This window comes from Polypterus senegalus, chromosome 17 (genome assembly GCF_016835505.1).
Source record: "Polypterus senegalus isolate Bchr_013 chromosome 17, ASM1683550v1, whole genome shotgun sequence".
Classification (NCBI taxonomy): Eukaryota; Metazoa; Chordata; class Cladistia; order Polypteriformes; family Polypteridae; genus Polypterus; species Polypterus senegalus.
In genome coordinates, this window is record NC_053170.1 from 71,810,023 (window position 1) to 71,828,894 (window position 18,872).

The window sequence follows — 18,872 nt, forward strand, 5'->3', positions numbered from 1 at the left end:
AACCATAGCAAATGAAACTGCCATTACAGCAATTAGAGCAGAGCCTCTTCAATAGGACATAATGAATTGATTTCTGTCGTATTTGCATTTTCTTTACTCAGGGGGTCTCAACAGTCATTCCTGTTGGGATCCTTTCTCCAATTTACCATAAAGCTATAAAGGAAAGAATTTTGAAAGTTCATCTGCGATTGTGAGAAAGTGTTGGTTAGAAATTAATTGCTCTCATCTGTAATGCGAAAATTGTGGTAGGTCTTAAACAAATGATGTTTAAATCAGGTATAGAATTCAGTTAATTAGGAGTCTTGGTGATGTTGAGTTCTTACTGTTTTACTTTTCTAAGAATAAATAATATCAAGGAAGTACATGATCAGTGGTGGTCTTAGATAACAACAAAGAGAGCTAATCATATGTGTAAGTTAAACATATTTTTCTTGTGCAGAATGGCATTTTACACACACATACAGACACGCATTTCTACATGAACAATGTGTCAATTCTTATTCTAGCTGTCAAACCAATACCAAACCAAGAATACTATTAAACAGTAGCAAATATTGCTAGTGGTTTGTGATAAAGTGTTTGAGGGCTAAAACCTGCTTAGCCTGGTTTCTTTTATTGCTCTGTGGCCTTGTTGGGGAAATCAAACCCAACAGTGTTCTGCACATTTTACAAGGGTTTCCTAAAATCGCAACTAAACTAGCATGTTAAATCCTTGATTATCTATTTGCTCCCTTACCCGCTTGTTAATTGCCAAGTGCTTCTTAACCTTGCTACCTCTTGTGTCAACTACAGTGACAGACAGCAGTTGTCAGGCAGAGCACATGACGGTTCTCTAAATATTTCTCTGAATATTTAGAATGCTAAAAATTATACTTGAGATCATGTTATGTTCATGCTGAAATGCATTAATGAATTAGTATGAACATATTTTATAAATTACTTCTGCTAATTACGTGTTAGCTCATAATTTTTCTGTGTTCTTCAGAGGTTTTGAACAATATGTGGTCTAAGTTTGTACCAGTTTCACGCTGGTTGATACTTTTTCTGTATTGCAAATTGGTTATGGAGAAAGAAAGAAAGGGAAGGACGGGATGATTTGGTTGGGAGATAGTAGAGTTGCAATAAAGAAAACCTAATAAGAAGAATACCTGATGAATTATGTGTCATTGTCTCCAACCACTACCTCACAAATGCAACACCCACTTATTATGTAAGTATTTGCAGAATACACACACATAATCTGTGCCTCTTGGAGCCTAGTTACATATACCGTAAAAGCTTGCTTCATTTAACATACAGGTGATTTGCAGTCACTAATCATTTTTTACAGGTATTGTGACCAAGTGATCTAGTTGTACCCATGATGTCTTCATCTGCAGATTCTTCATGTATGCTTGTTGACACTGGTAACCAACCTCAGACAGTGACTGAAGAACAATACAGTACAGCACGTATTCTGGGTGTAGCAACACGCTATCAGTGCATGCTCCCAACAACAGAAGGCCCCCAGTGTGGTAGAAAATATAGAAATAGCTACAGTAAATGGAAACCCGATTTCGCTGTATTCATTAATTGGCAGGTATACTCACACATTTACCTTAGCCGTGTTGGGTTGCAATGACTGTATGTGCAATGAGGCATTAGTATGCTAAAAAGAGACACAGGTTTTGGAAATGTCTAATTTCATTATTTTAGGGTAGAAGGTTCATACCAGGCTGGTGTGGATGGTAATCAGACCATCATCACTATCATTTTTAGACAGTTGTTATGTTGATCTGTTTTTTTCATTCCATTGAACTTCAGTCACTCCATATAAATTTGAGAAATAAACAAACAGAGCACACTTCAAAAGGAAATTTGAACTCATAATGGACTTTGTTTGCTTCATTTATGGATTTTGGAAAAATTATACATTATACAAATCAAATACAGTTGTGCATCAATTTATAGCCAACAGAGCCAAGGCCATTAATACTAATGGCCAATAGCCACAGAAAAACAGTAGGGTAATAATGTTCTAGAATTTGCCAGAACAAGCCACTACAGGCTACAAAGGCTGTAATGACTTTTGTTTGTCATATGCTTATGGCAGCGCAGTCAGCCATAGAATGATACGTTCTGCATAGAAGCAGTGTGAAAAGAGGCACCTTAGAGCCGCAATTTGGCACGTTACTGTATATACACAAATAATTTGCAAATTGCCACCAGGCTGTCCTGGTGATTTATACATGTGTGAAAGAGAATAAACTTAAGTTGTGATGTACAGGGTTTTTTATTTATTAAGTGTCTCGTTCCATTTTTTACCTCTTTTGATTAAAGTGCCCTCTGCATTAATAAACAGTGACACTGTGTTTCAATCTAACAGAAGGGACAAGGTCTTTTTTTAGAGATGTACAATTTTTTTTGCTCAGTGAGTGTTTGTCCTTTGTATTGCATTCATCTTTAAAAAAACATATCCAATTTTCTATGATGTTTACAATTTATCATATTTGGCTATAATATTATGATGCTATTTTTTACTTCTTTTTACATTTTCACAACTTTATTTCATGAGCATGGGAAAGGCTGTATATAAATAATATGCATTATTATTATTATTTGAATGAAGGACCAAAAATGACACTATGCAATAAAAGCATTGACAGTCATGTTTCAGTCAACTTGTGATGCTTTTTGATAGAAATACTTTATACTGTATTTTTTTCATAAAGCTTGTACGTTACATATGTCCCTTGTAAACTCATGTATTAACCTCAAGGAGTAGTCAAAATAGATCAATAGTGTATCTATTTACACGTATTTTAGCAGTGCATAGACAGGCTAAGTGACTTGATCCTGGTTTCATTTTGTTGCTTAGCTTCAGTATGCTTGGAGCTTGCATATTCACAACCAAATACTCAGTGTCACCAGAACAGACACTGGTTCCCCAAAAACATGAAATTGGTTCACAAAATTATGGAAATCAAAGTAAGCAGAAAAACAGAATTGAGAAATAATTGATTTTGTCATTCAGCTTGACACTCTTATAATCTTTGCAATTCAATAGCTCACAATTATATAAAGGTATGTATCTTCTTTACAATTATGTCAACCCCTAGAAAAATAAGCCAAAAACATTGAATTTTTTTCAACAAGAATAATGTTATTATGTATAACAGAAACATTTAAATATTGAAATGTCAGCATAAATACAGGAAAGATATTGTATGTTTAGTATCTATTGCTATATTGATGCAAATTTAGTATATGTCCTTTGTGTGACATGTTTTGAAACAGTCACCAACACACAACACAGTTGAAGTATGTTTTTATTGCCCGCTTTCCTTGTATTATTTTTTTTGTTGTTTGATCCTTACAATAGATGCACCCCATGTGTTACCAGAGTGCAAGGCTTTGTGGCTTCCTTATTTCCCCAGACACAAACAATAGTTGCTTGAATAGTTCTTATGAGAGTAATGTGTTCATTGTTATTTTACTTGATTGCAATCTCTTTGCTTCTTTCTCACACACCTATATGGACCATGGCAAGCCTTCAGCAACCAAATTTATCAGACATATTACAGCACTTCGGTCATCGAGCGCCATATGCATTGGTTTCACTATCTGTATCAGCACTGAGCGCTTTGAGTAGCAAGAAAAGCGCCATATAAATGTAAAGAATTATTATTATTATTATTATTATTGTTATTATTATTATTAATCTAATGATCAATTGACGTTGTCTTCACTATTACTTGATTGAACTAATAGTTAAGTTTCAGTTTGTCCTAAAATTGTCTTTACAGCATCTCATTTACATGCCATCATGTTTTGGTTAAAGGCTGCATTTCATTCATGAATATTGATAAGTTAACTTAGAGTGGCAAAGCATATTGATATTATGATTTTTTTTTTTTAGCATTATGTTATTTAATCCACTAGATGGCAGGAGAATACTGTCCTGAAAGTTATTAGGGCTTAACTCTGTGAAGCTGATTATTACATGTCAGCCAGTCTAACTCGGGCTTAACACTAGAATTACCAGAGCCTACGAAATAAAAAACATACATTTGATTTCAGTCTGTAACAGCCGGTGTAATTTATGATACTTGTAAAGGTTAGCTTTTTATTTTTATTTTTTATTAGTCAGTTTTATTATCTCGGCCGTGTTCACGAGCCCAAACACACCCCACCCCGCATCTGATACTGCTGTTTTCACATAGACGCGCTGTAACAGAGGTAAACTCAGCTCCCTTCTACATATTTTATTCTAAAATAGTAAGACTAAGAGCAGTTTACTTCTCAAAACGGAGAGGTGCGAGATCAAACTCACGACCTTTTGATTCCCAGTCGGCAGCTGAGTCTATTGCGCCACGGAGGCAGTCATAATAAACACGTGTCAATGTCGCATGTTAAGGCGGCTTTTTGTTCCTGCAGTTATATTTTTGAATAAAAGCGCAATTGTTGTGTTAGATTTGTACCTTCTGTGAAAATATTTCTTTGATATTTGGACTTCAGGCTTCATACATTATATAGTTTATGCCTACATTTTGTTATCTACTACTAGAATATAAAAAACGTTTCTGTTTTAACAATGTGTTTACACAGATTACTGTAGAAACGGATCAGACATGAAATGCGTGTGTTCCAAACAACGATCTATTATTTCCACTCCAAAACTCCACTTCACTCCAGAAAATCAATCAAGGCATGAGCAGTGAGAAGTTTGTGCACGTTCTAAGTCGGTGGGGGGATGGAATAGCCGGCTACTTGCAGCTTTTCTTTTATCAGCACATTTAGATTAACAAAAGACGCTGGCGGAGAGGTTAGAACGGTTTTAAGAAGCGATTTAAGGTGGGACGGATTTACGAGTTTTTTCGTAGGCTCTGGTAATTCTAGTGTTAACTGTAATAGCATAGAATTCTATGCCCGAACCATGTCAAGGACGATAATTACTAGAACTCTTCATCTCAGTTCTTGGAGGGATGTAGCATTACATTTTTTTGATTACTTCAACCAGATTACTGGTTATGTTTGTTTCTTATTCTAAAAAATAATAAAAACTGTTTAAAAAACTGAGATGGATTAGTAATCCCTTAACTTTTTTCTTTTTCTTTTTAAATATTACATGCAAACAGCTGCATAATATTAAATACAGAGTTGAAAATTTGATTTAGTTTGACATTCAACTGTAAATTATTTTGTTTGCAGTTTGTTTTAAACTGTTTTAAAAGAAAGCTATTGAGGGCCAAGAATTTTCAAAAATAAGTAAATAAAGTCTGCATATTCTCTTAAAATGTCTTAAACTCTATTGCATAACTGAAAGAAGTATCTTCTGGGTTAAAATATATAGTATTCAGTACTTACCAAAAGTGGTACAAGAAACAACAAGTGGTGAACCAATGACAGGGTCATGACACCCAAGGCTTAATGATGCGCATGGGGAGTGAAAGCTAACCCTTCTGGTGCAATCCCACAGAAGAACTACTGCAGCACCTACTGCTAGCTATGAGAGAAAGGTGTCAGAACACACAGTGCATCACATTTTGCCTGCATACAGGGCTACATAGTTGTAGACCCGTCAGTGTGCCCATGTTGACCAGTGTCCGCCAACAAAAGCACCTACAATGGGAACAACGACATCAGAAATGGACCATGGAGCAGAGGAATAAGGTGGCCTGGTCTGAAAATCATTCTTTTAGATCATGTGGACTGCTGGGTGCATGTGTTTCATTTACATGGGAAAGAGATGGCAGCAGGATATTCTATGGGAAGAAGGCAAGCCCACAGAGGCAGTGTGATTCTCTGGGCAATGTTCTGCTGGGAAGCCTTGGGTCCTGGCATTCCTGTGGGCATTAATTTGACATTTTCTAACTACCTTGTTGCAGACCATATGCACCCCTTCATTCCAATGGTGTCAGTAGCCTCTTACAGCAGGATAATGCACCCTGATACACTGCAAAAAATGTTCAGGCATGATTTAAGGAACAAGACACACAGGTCAGTGTGTTCACTTGGATTCCAAATTCCCCAGAACTCTAATCTGTTTGAGCATCTTGGAAAAGAAGTTTGATGCATGGAGGTCCCAACTCGCAACTTACTGGACTTGAAGGAACTGCTGCTAACATTTTGGAGCCAAGTACCTCAGGACACCTTCAGAGGTCTTGTTGGGTCAATGGCTTGCCAGTTCAGAGGTATTTTGGCTGCGCCAGGAGGATGTACACAATATTAAACAGGTGCCTCTAATATTATGCCTGATTAGTATGTGTACAGTATTGTCATTGAATGAAAAATTGTTTATTAAAAATTGTTACTTCTGTAACTACACACAATGAGCTGAGGTAATCAACATAATTAAAGGACTTTTTGTATCAATAGCAAGCATGCCTTCTTACTTATGATTAGTGTAGGATGCAAACATACAGCAGCTCTCTAAAAATAAACTTGAGACACCTGACAGTGTCAAATCTTGTTTACATTCAGTCATTCATTTATTATTATGAATGTTCAGGAATGTTTCAGATTGTTTTACATTCACATATGGGACAGGCAAAAACAAATGCAGATGGGCATGCACAAAGTATTGTAAATACAATTATTTAACTCTTCTGCTCATTTTAGGTAAACATGGACATATTATTGGGTACATATACTAAACAGCCTACCTCCACCTAGTTTAACTCATTGATTCTCATTTTATCGTCTTATAAAGGAAATTAACATTTCTCAAACTTTTCATTCCTGAATCACATTACATTTAAAGTCCTCTACACTGCTTGAGAATTAGCTATTTTTGTATTATAGTAAGCTCTATTCCACAACTCTATTAGTAGTATTAGGGTGTTGTACCGTGTTAGCCATTATGAATGTAGAGAAAAACCAGTTACCAATAAAAGGTGCCATTTTGCTTGGCTTTTCTCTACAACTGTATTAGAGTTATTTTGACTTATTTTAATTAATTTTGATTAGAAGCAAATAACATTTCCATACAATCGAGTCAAATTTAAAAAAAGAAAATTCAGCCCCCATTTTTGACTTTAATTGTATTTTGCAGGGGGTACCTGTCCATTAGGAATACATTCTTTGTATCAAAATCACTTCTAAATCCTAGAGACAGGAAATAACTTACATCAATAAATGCTAGATTACTAACCCAATACAAACCCCTGGCACATTCACAGGAAACAGCATTGCATTTATTTAGCAAGAACTTCTTTACAGGGTAATGGAAACTCCTGGCAAGGGTATGCTTGCTTTCCGGAATGACTTCTTACTTCTTTAACTGCCTGTTTGCCTGCTAGTTTTGCATACAGGCTAACTTTCTTTCTGTCACTTTGCGGACAGGGCTGCAATTTGAGGAACTGTGTTAAAAGCTTATTTTTAAAAAACTCCATCTAAGTGAACTCCACCACTTGAGACTAGACATATGTCTTGTGACCTGTAGAAGGTGTTGTAGCACCCAAACCCCAGACACAACCTCAGAGTCATAAGTCTTGGTTTAAATAAAAGATTTATTAAATACAAGTACCTTTCAATAGAGGCATCTTGTTAAACACTCAATATAATAGTTTTCCTCTCTCTATTTCTCTAGTCTCTACCTCACTTGGCTGAGGCAGAGCAGCTTTTTTTTTATCTCAGACCAGAGAGTACTTCTGGTGTCAGGGCACTGTAGGAAGTACCTCCGGGTCAGACGAAAGTCTGCAGGGTACTGAAGCACAGGGATGCTGTCACCTAGTGAATTAGGGGAGAAAATACTTGTATGTTTTTGTCTCACCCTGTCCTTCCAATGTGTTGGGCTCCTGGGCAAAGATCCCTGTTCCATCCCTGCTGGAATGCCAGCCAATTAGTGCCATTTTTTACAGTCTTCTCTCAGCTTTTTTGTGTTAATTACAGCTGGTTACAAGAAATGGATAACATCTACCTCACCATGTGGTTTATTTACTCTCTGTACTGCTTAAGTATGTCTTCATTTCCTATAACTTATCATGTTAACATGCTTATTTTCATAATAAACTGTAATGGCTCAGCTACACAAATATATAACTAACTCACAAATAAATAAGTGAAAACCAGAATGTGAATCAACCATCAAATGTAACAAAAATACTTTATAATACAAAGAAGTATGTAAAGTACAGTGAGAACAAGTATGTGAATTTCTATTGGGATTAATAAAGTATCTATCTATCTATCTATCTATCTATCTATCTATCTATCTATCTATCTATCTATCTAATCCAAATACATAAACGATATAGAAAACAGTATATAATCCATTTGTGTGTTTTTAGCACATTATACAAAATGTTTATTACTCTTTTAATAAATAGTATTGGCCTGAGAGGGAAATCTGATGCGTCTTCTTTTGCCTTATAAGTCAGGCCATAAATTGATCATCAAAACACCCTTTATCTTCAACTTCAAATTTCTTTTCTTTTTAAATATCAGTGTTAATATTGCACGTGTTTATTTTACTCCCAGAATATACGAATGCAATGATAAAACACCCAGCAACCTGAAAATATGAAAATATATGTTGTGGATTGTAGGGGGTGCTCCAGCTCCCCAAACACCCGACTACAAACAAGCACAGACACACGTCCCAAGCATAATGAACTTATATTGTAGGATACTCTTATAACAAACGTTTCCCATGCCACAAACAGAATTCAGCCATGATATAGCACACAGCAATACAGTACTCTGCAACTCTTTAACTTCTTCTGTCAGTCCCTCTCCACTCCTCCATGCAAGCGTTGTCCTTCTTCCTCCCAACTCTGACTCCCAGTGTTGAGGTAGCCAGCTTCTTTCATGTAACACCCAGGAGTACTTCCGGTGTCACATCAGTGTGGTCCTGACACACGACCAGGTGAGGTGGAAGCCTGATGAAGTAGGGCTCACTATTCCCCGCAGAACGCCCTGGCAGCATCCACAAAAAACAAAATGGCTGTGCTGAAGAACTCCATCTCCCATTATATCCTGTGAGAATCCAGCCCACCGCTGCAACTCAGGGAGACTGCCATCTAGCAATCCAGGGGAGACAATGCCCTGAACACGCTATCTCCACTGGTATTTCCATCTCATGGGCTTCCCAACTGGGTAAGGATCTCGGCCATCCGTCACAATGTGTAAATATTTTCGCCCTATAAGAAAATATTCTAGTAGTAAGGTATAGGCCAAGGTTATGCCGATGAAGCATCAAACTGATGAAAAATAATTAAGTGCTTGGTTCCAAAGAGTGGCTTCACATATGATATATACAGTACCAGGTCATGAACCCTCGCACACAAATGGCATTCAGGGTCTAGTTGTTGGCTTCAGAAATCTCATGCCCATGGTAGAAAGCATACAGTATGCACATAGGTTTTTATGTTTTGTTCCTTCAAAAAGTTAACAGATAAATTACAAATAGTATGTTGTCTTCTTTAGCCAGAAACCAATTATTCCAAAGGATTGTCCTTTCACATCTCTGAAACCATAATGTAGCACTTTTAAGATCATCTGTAATGGTAATCTCCTGTGGCATGTACAGTATTGAGATCCAAGCTGAATCAGATTTTAAGTCAGTTTCAAAATCTCTGGGATGGAGAACATTCTTGGACATAGTATTTTTGAGAAATATATGGTCCACATATGAGAATTGTGGGTTGTGGTTTGTGTGATACTTTGATGAGTTTAGTTTCCGGCAAATTCAACGTTTTGAAAATTTGTATTGAAAACTACAGCACAAGGGAAAAATATAATTCTAGTTCAAATTTTATGACAAATTACTTCAATTCAGAGTCACAGTGACTCTCAGCATCAGGCATACTGCAGACACCAGTGCTGCATACAGATACACTGATAAGGGGTACTTTTTAGCTAGTTTGGGATATGTCTGGTTTGCATTAAGTATTCTGCCATTCTTCATTAATTCTAGTGAAGTGCCAATCTAAGACTTCAATAGCTTTAACTGAGAACATCTGAAATATATTGCCACTAAATTGTACTGATCTGGATGCAAGTAAAAAGAAGAAGTAACAAATATAGTACATGCCACAAAAAAAAAATAATTAATAGAATGGTAAAAAGAAATAGTAAAAGTCTTTAATGATTTCTTTAAAAAGGTTATTTGTAAAAAAAAAAAAAGTCAAATGAGATTTATAAAAAATTTAAATTAATCTGTTGTTGGTTTCTGCCCTACACATAATCCTGTCCAGATATGGATGGGTTCAGAAAAAATAAGGATTTAAATTAAACAGTCTGTTAATATTTAGTATACATCTACGCAAAAGGGGGAGTAATGAACAATATTAATAAAACATGCCAGTATAAAAATTGTAGAGCATTAATATCCATCATCTATACAGAAAGAATAATGGCCTTATATTTTCAGGATGACAAATTCAGGAATAAAACGTACACCATTAATTGCCAAAGACTGAAACAGAAATACTCATGTGAAAGGTTAACACCAATTGACTGTCTCCATCTTGCTCTTGAAGTATTTTTATTTTTGATCTCCTTATTGGTCACATGGTTTTTCAGATCTCCTTACATGTTCATTTTATGCTAACTAATCTATATACTATATACTTTATAAATTAAGATATGTACTAACTCCACTGTGTTTCATTTTACTTTTTAAGGGGATTCAAGGAGAGAGGGGTCCTTCTGGTCAGAAGGGAGAGCAGGTAAGTGACACCAGGGTGCTCTTGCCAATTTTGGGTTATTTTTAATGGACTATTCTACTTAAGTTTATTTTGTGAAAGAACCTGTATAATAAGTGTTTACTTGTGGATATCAATAGAAGCACTTTGTTGCTTGTCAAACAAAGTTTGCATTATGTAATTATTATCTCTTTTCATCATGACATCTTGCCAGTCTCATTGGTAACTCTAAACTTGAATCCTCTTTTTAGAATTTTATTTTCTGTATTTTTAATTTTTGCATTTTTTTTATTTCCTTCTTCTAGGGTCCACCTGGTTCATCTGGTTACCCAGGACAGATGGGAACACCTGGTCTCCCAGTAAGCTTTATTTCTTTATTTTACTCTTTTGTGTCAATGTAACACAAAGCTGATAATTCTCTATTTTTCACTCCTTTGTCTCTTTAAGGGACTCAAAGGTGAACGGGGGTACTCTGGCTCTCCAGGAGAGAAAGGTGAATCGGTAAGTGTGATGTGCAAAGCTTCACTGTAAAACGTATTAGATATTATGATATGCAAAAGAGGGCAGGGACACATGTTGGACCTGTCTTATAGTTTTTGTGACTACGTTTGCAGGCAGTGTGGCAAGGTTAATTAGCTACAGCACCTGGGCAATAAAGGTCTTCTTAGATATCTTGGCACAGTTGCTTCATTGGTACATCATCCACTTAACCTTCAGGTCAGCTTTAGTTTTTAAACAGAGAACTAACTAGTCATGAAAGTGGCTGGCTAGGGTTTACATTTTTTTTTTTTGGTTATTATTTATTGTATATTCAATGATGCCATCAGTGATATTTTTAATACTATTATACCACAATAGGGCATGTGAGCCACAGCTGCCATATTATAAAAGACCAGCTCACAGCAAATTTAGTGTCTGCTCTATTTTTTAAAAAAAGTTAAGACTCATTGTAATTGTGCTTGTTGTGGAAAAAAAGCTTTCCTCTATTTTCAAAGAAGTCATTCTAGGAGACCAGATGAAAATGCAGAACAGTTCTTTATTTGTACACAGGTATGCACAAATGTCTCAGTCCATACAGTGAGCAATCAATAAATCAATTCATCTGCTTTTATGCTTTTCTGTTACATTGCCTCATCTAATACATCACATTATCTGACTCATAATATGCATAACTTCATCCAGTCAACCACCAGGATTTTCTGATTCCTTTGACTCTCTCATTAATCTGAATATTGCCTTGTAAATAGGGGTGATGTGAGGACTCTTCTATTGATTTTAGCACTGCTTGAGGGGTGGGTGTTTGGGCTTTCCCATTAATTTATTCTCACTTTCTATAGGTGTATTTGTTACTCATTTACTTCATTTTACCTTTAGAAGCTATCTTGGTGGCTCCTCTAAGATGAGGCAAAATCATCAAGTGGCTAGGGTTAAAACAACATTTAGTTAATGCTTTAGTTACATTCAACTCTTATCATTATGATTATTAATTCATTGTTATAATTTTATATAAGAATATACTTGTATGAAATTGTAAAATGATAACATGTATTGATTTAAAATATTGATTAAAAGTCTATATGCTTTAAATGTATTTTGAACACCACAAATTCTTATTTGGTCTGAGGGTTTTTAGAATCCTTGTCTATGTAGCTCAATAGGTTTGGCCTTTTGTTTTTCTTATTGTTCTATGTTAACCTGGCTTAGCCTTCCTGATGTCTCTTTTTTACCAGCCTGAGTTTAATTTGTTATACATTTGTTTTTAATTTTCTTCAAATTAACATTTGAGCATTTTTTGTTAAAATACTTTTAGGGTCCTCCTGGAGCTCCTGGCTACCCAGGACCTGCAGGATCAGTGGTAAGTTCAGCAAATAATTACATGTTTTGTGTGTTTGATCTTCATGTTCTAATATGCATACCATTTTGAAACCTCCACTGCTGGGCAGGTGAAGTGCAGGACAGACAAGTGATAAAATGGAAGCCTGTACCAAGTGGGCATTAGGGTTAACCTCTCTTGCCCTCTCATTCTGATACCCCTTCAACATTGTAACTTTGCTTCTCTTATTTGGACAATGTTAACACTAGTTTTATTTCATTAGGGTCTCAAAGGAGAAAGAGGACCATCTGGGTCTCCTGGATTAAAAGGAGATCAGGTAGGTAGGACTGGTTGTAATGCTACACGTTTTTATTTATTAATTGTATTTCATTATGTGCTGCACTCCTTGATTGGGAGAGCTACATCTTGAGGTAAGGTTAGCATAAAACTAATGAATTCCCACTTTCGATTCTACATTTAGGGTTTCCAAGGGCAACCTGGGTTTCCAGGACAACCAGTAAGTACCTACAGCAGCAAACTTTTGAAGTGTTTTGTAATCTGTTCTATAGTTCCTGAAATGATACGATTACATTTCTTCAGGGACCCCCTGGCTTTCCTGGAAAACCTGGTCCTCAAGGTCCTTCGGGTCCTGCAGCAGAGAAAGTAAGTCAATCATACTTAGAATGGCCTTTTTAGAAACATATTTGAAACATTGGGACATTTGAAAAATTTAGACGAGAACAGGTCATTGAGCCCAACAAGGCTCCCTAGTTCTTTTCAATTAATTTTACCAAAATAGCATTAATATACCCCTAACAAGTTTATAAATGTACCCCTATGTTCTTGTTGAACTCATTTTAAACACTTCAATCATGTCACCTCTTAATCTTCTTTTGCTTAAACCGAGAAGGCTCAGCTCTTTTGATCTTTCCTCATATCTTATCCCTGGCAGTCATAAAAATCAGCCTAGTCACTATTCTCCAGACTTTTTCTGTTTTGTAGCCAAAAGACTAAAACTGTACACAGTACTCCAGATTAGGCCTCACCAGTGTGTTTTAAAGTTTGACCATAAACTCTTTTGAGGTGTACTCTACACAACCTACTATATAACCTAACATTCTGGAGGTTAGGAGGTTAATAGTGATGTCAGATCAGGTCAAGTTGGTGAGCATGCACTTGTACAGCGCATTGCCGCACCCACTAGACGATGAAACAGCTTGGGATCCTGGTTGGCAATCCCCCAGGCAGACACGCGGCCAGTTCCCTCCGGAAATGACCACCTATGTGCCGCAGCCAGGTGTTACATGGCTGTCCCCTTGGCCTGGTCCAGCCACTCGGGTCCTCAACAATGAGGATCCTGCGATCCGGAACACCCTCGGGAAATCATGCCACATGGCCGTAGTGCTATAACTGACACTTCCTCACAATGCAGGTAATGTGCCTTGTTCAGGACTCCGTGAGCGACCGCTCATTTGACACAAAGTCAAACCAGCAGTACCCAATGATGCTCCGAAGAGACATAGTACCGAAGGAGTCTAGTCTTTGCCTCAGGTCATTGAATAGCTTCCATGTCTTGCAACCATATAGGAAGACGGAAGCACCAGGACTCTAAAGACTTGGACCTTAATCCTTTTGCATAGATATCAGGAGCATCACACACCCCTTTCCAGCAACCTCATGACCCACATGCTCTCCCAATATGTCTTTTGACATCATCGGAAGAGTCACCAGAGACATGAATGTTGTTTCCGAGGTAAGTACACCTCTCAACAAGGTCCACACTCCGCAGACAAACACACTGCCTATGGCTGTGCCTAAGAGGTCAACGAAAAAACTCCTAAATCTGGCCCACCTTAAATCCTTTCGCACCTCTCCGTCAGCCCCTTTTATCTTGTAAATGTGTCGATAAGCCCAAGCAGCAAGCAACCTGATATACTATCCCATTAGTGCCTCAGAACGGGCAAGAAGTTCTCCCAGTTCCTGCCTTGATTGATTTTCTGGGAGTGAGCTACCCAGAATTATAAGGGGAAATAATGTAATTTGATCTGTGTGTTGTGTCTACAACAATCTATGTAAACACATTGTTAAAACAGAAACTTTGTCATGTTTTAGTAATAAATGACAAAATCTAGACATGAACTGTATAATATGTGAAGGCTGATGGCCAAATATCAAATAAACACTTTCACAAAAGGTGCAAGTACAATACGACAGCTTCCGTGGTGCAGCTATATCTGCCGACTTATAATCCAGAGGTTGTGTGTTTGAAACCATCTCCCCCACAAATTTACCATTTTCAGTAGTGTGCTACTCTTATTGTTAATATTATACAATAAAACATACATTTGATTTGTGTCTGTAACAGCCAGTGTACATTTATAGCACTTGTAAAAGTTAGCTTTTTTTTTTCACTTTTATTCTCTCAGTCACGATCATGATACAACATACCCATCCCCCACCCCAGATCTGACATGGTTACTTTTTATCTGAAACTGGAATAGCTGTAAATGTGAGTGGTGTTTTGAGACAATTTGAACTGGAAATTCTCTGATCTGGAGGGATAAAAGCTGACACACAAATGCTGGTGAATCTGCCTGCTTCGTATCTCACCGTCACTTGGAATTTTTTATTATCTTATTTTTATTGAGTGTTCCTGCTTATGCTAAATTAGTATGCACCTTATGGTCCATTATATCAAAGCCCCACTGACAAAAAAAGAGACATACTGTAGGTATATATGATATTTTGGGATAACTCATTTTATGACCTGTATAGTACATTTCAGAAAACATTGTGGCACTGAATTCCTTTATCCTTCAGGAACTGCCTGCATACTCTCGCTATAAAAAGGCGGACATTGTCGTACACCAGGAGGAACCCAGGTCCCACTGCACCAGAGTCTGACAGTGGGTCCAAGGATTTCATCCCAATATCTAATGGCAGTCAAGATGTCGTTGTCTAGCCTGTAGAGGTCCGTGCGTCCCTCCATGGATATGCCTCCCCAGACCATCACTAAGCCACCACCAAACCGGTCATGCTGAACGATGTTACAGGCAGCATAACGTTCTGCATGGCTTCTCCAGACCCTTTCACATCTGTCAAATGACATGTGCTCAGGGTGAACCTGTTCTCATCTGTGAAAAGAACAGGGCAACAGTGGTGGACCTGCCAATTCTGGTATTCTAATGCAAATGCCAATCGAGCTCGAGCAATTGAGCACAGAGCCCACTAGAGGATATTGGGCCCTCAGGCCACCCTCATGGAGCCTTTTTCTGATTGTTTTGTCAGCCACATCCATACCAATGGCCTGCTGGAAGTCATTTTTTAGGGATCTGGAAGTGCTCATCTTGTTCCTCCTTGCCCACAGGAGCAGATACCGGTCCTGCTGATAGGTTAAGGACCTTCTACGTCCCTGTCCAGCTCTCCTAGAGTAACTGCCTGTCTCCTGGAATCTCCTCCATGCCTTTCAGACTGTGATGGGAGACACAGCAAACCTTCTGAAAATGGCACATATTGATGTGCCATCCTGGAGAAGTTAGACTATTGCTCACTCCTAAAATAAGCCCTCTTTCCCTAATGCTTTCCAGATTAATCCAGACGTTCTCACTATGATGAGGCTCATTATCCAACTGAAGAAAACTTGCATCTAAATTCCATTTTACTTAACACTAGATCCCTGAAGCGTACGAAAAAATTTTGCAACCTTAAATTCCTCTGTACTTTGTCATCAGTGTCTTTGTTTTGTAAATGTGTGAATCAGCACTGGCAGCAGACAGCCTGCTCACTCATCCCCCACCAAGCCAGCTGAAGTCAAGTCTGATGAAAAATTCTCAGAGCTGAAGTCATGTTATAGTCACATAAAGTTGACACGTCTGTTTGGCTGGTGAAGAGGTGAGAACTGCTGCCATGTAATCAGAAGGTTGCAGGTTTGATCCCAGGTCCTCTCTCCACATTTACCTTCTTGAGTAGTGAGCTGCTATTATTATTGCTATTATATAATAGCAAAAATTTGCACCGGGTATTACAGACTCAAATCAAATGTATGTTTTTATTATATAATAGTAATAATAATATCTTAAATCTTTTGTGAAAGTGTTTATTTGATATTTGGACTTCAGTCTTCACACATTATACACTTGAGGTCAGCATTTTGTTATTAATACTATAACATGAAAAAAGTTTCTTTTTTATTTATGTGTTCAACATTTCTTGCCTCGCATTTCCTCTCATCCTACATTTACACAGATCGATGTATTCACAGAACACACATGAAATGTATGTTATCAAAATAACAATATACTATTTACCCTGTAGAATTCCAGACATCTAACTCCCAGATAAAGAGACTTCAGCTCTGAGAATTTTCTTCGACTTCTGCTTCCTCTGTGGGGGATGAGTGAGCAGGGTTCCTGCTGCCAGTACTGATTGACACATTTGTAGAATAAAGATGCTGAGGGGGAGGTGTGAGGGAAATTAAGGTGGCCTAGGATTACACATTTTTTTGTAGACTTCAGGGATTCTAGTGTTAAATGGCAGCACACCCTCCTTTTCTTTTCTATCAATCCTTCCTAAAAATATTTGTAACTATCTGTGTTAATACTCAGCTCCACTGTTGTTACCTAGCCAGGTTTCTGTTATTGCTATAATATCTTAATTACGCTCGGCTACATACAAGTATATCTCACTTGTTTTATTTTTGATATGTGTAGAATTAAGGCAACCTATTTTTAATTTGTTACTTATTTTACTTGTGCACTTAAACTTTGGGTTAGAATTTATGTTACTATGCATATTGGTTTTTACACCATTATTCATCCCATCATGTACAATTCTAGCTTTCCAGATCAGGCCTATTGAAATGGCGGTGCACGGGCCATATGTGGCCCCAAAGCAACCTCTGCCAGGGCTCCAGACTGCAGCTAAAATAATCTCAAATGCAACCAAAAATAGGCTTTGGCGATTATCATTTCTACTTAATTCACCAGTAGTGAATGAAATCATTGAAATGTTAAACTAATTATATTGTAACAGATGCAAAAGACCATTCTTTATTTTTAAGTAGATGTGCCATTATCATGTGTTGGTACGGGCTCCCCCTTGCATATCCCTGAGCCACATAGGCTAGTGTATATTCTGCTCTGTGTGTGGGGGAGTTGCAGCAAAAATGACATCATACTTGGAGATGAGCGCAGGAAAATATTTCTAAGTACACTGCTGCTGATGGGACGGCCATGAATTTCAATGAAAGGCTGGTTATGCTTGTGCCAGAATACTGAACAAAGGGCTGAATGTGACACAACTGGTCATCAAAACAAAAGGTAGGCATGCAAAACATTTGAAATTTATCTGCTCATCATATAGGTCCCCTGTTTTGAATATATCTTTGCCCCGTGAAATTCACTTGTCCCTTCTGATTTGGTGCAGCACACTAAGGTGTGATTGTCACCGATCTACTTGTGTTCATGCATCTTTGCATACCATTTCTCTTTTGATTTAAAGCTTAATCCATGCAAAATACTGGCCTGTCCATTAGTAAACCAGTACGAGCAGTCGCCTGCCCGCTACAATTTGATGAAGTCTGCATTATAAAGCTGAAGGTGTATTACAGTGGTTTTACCGGAGTAATCTGTGATTGATGGCAGACCATAAACTTTGTTAAAATGGTATCTAAAATGCCACTTTGTTAGTTGTTACTTCAGTCATTTTGGTGTGTGCACTATATGTTCTGTTACCAATAAGTTCTTCAACAGGAGCTCATCAACAAAGAAACATGGAAAATAAGATTTAGTAAAAAAAAAAGCTATAATTATAATTAATAATTCATAACTTGACACTCAAAAACTATGTACAAAGACATTTTAAAGACAAATCATTAAAATACATGTACCAATCCACTTTCACGCTATACCTGGTGCCTTGTTCTTAGAAATGGTTACTCAGGTGTTTTTTTCTGGGGTGTAGGGAAACAATTTCAACAGGAAAGTCTTTCTTTTTTGTGGAACTCAAAATTGAACCTCTGTCATATAAGTGATTAAAACCGTGCAAATGAAATAGTTTTAGTTCTTTGAGTAAAATGTTTTATTTTTTTATTTCAAAAGTAGAAAAAAAAAATATTATTACTACCTCAAATTCTGTTCAGTTGTAGTTTTATGTTTGTTTGTTTTTTTATACATTTTTGATGTGCCTGTGTCAGATGTGACCAAATGTAAAAGGGAAACAATGAATAAACATTACTTGTTTTTAATTACATTCATTTCTGTTGATTTCAAATTTGTCATTAGCTGCTGCTTACCAGCGGCTGAAAATGTCTGGCCCAGCTAAATTTCTTGGCTTGAAAATCTGGCCCAACTGAAATTGAAATTGAAAGCCCTGCTGTAGATAGATAGATAGATAGATAGATAGATAGATAGATAGATAGATAGATAGATAGA

General features: G+C 37.2%; 1 protein-coding gene across 5 annotated transcripts in view; it reads left to right on the forward strand.

Moving 5' to 3' along the window:
- col16a1 (collagen, type XVI, alpha 1) overlaps positions 1–18,872 on the forward strand; it is a 350,415-nt gene that overhangs the window by 294,538 nt on the left and 37,005 nt on the right. For all 5 annotated transcript variants that reach the window (XM_039740383.1, XM_039740384.1, XM_039740386.1 and 2 more), the window contains 7 exons: positions 10,608–10,652; positions 10,934–10,987; positions 11,076–11,129; positions 12,439–12,483; positions 12,725–12,778; positions 12,923–12,958; positions 13,042–13,104. In XM_039740383.1, the coding sequence (XP_039596317.1) occupies positions 10,608–10,652; positions 10,934–10,987; positions 11,076–11,129; positions 12,439–12,483; positions 12,725–12,778; positions 12,923–12,958; positions 13,042–13,104 (351 nt within the window). The remainder of the gene's footprint in view (positions 1–10,607; positions 10,653–10,933; positions 10,988–11,075; positions 11,130–12,438; positions 12,484–12,724; positions 12,779–12,922; positions 12,959–13,041; positions 13,105–18,872) is intronic.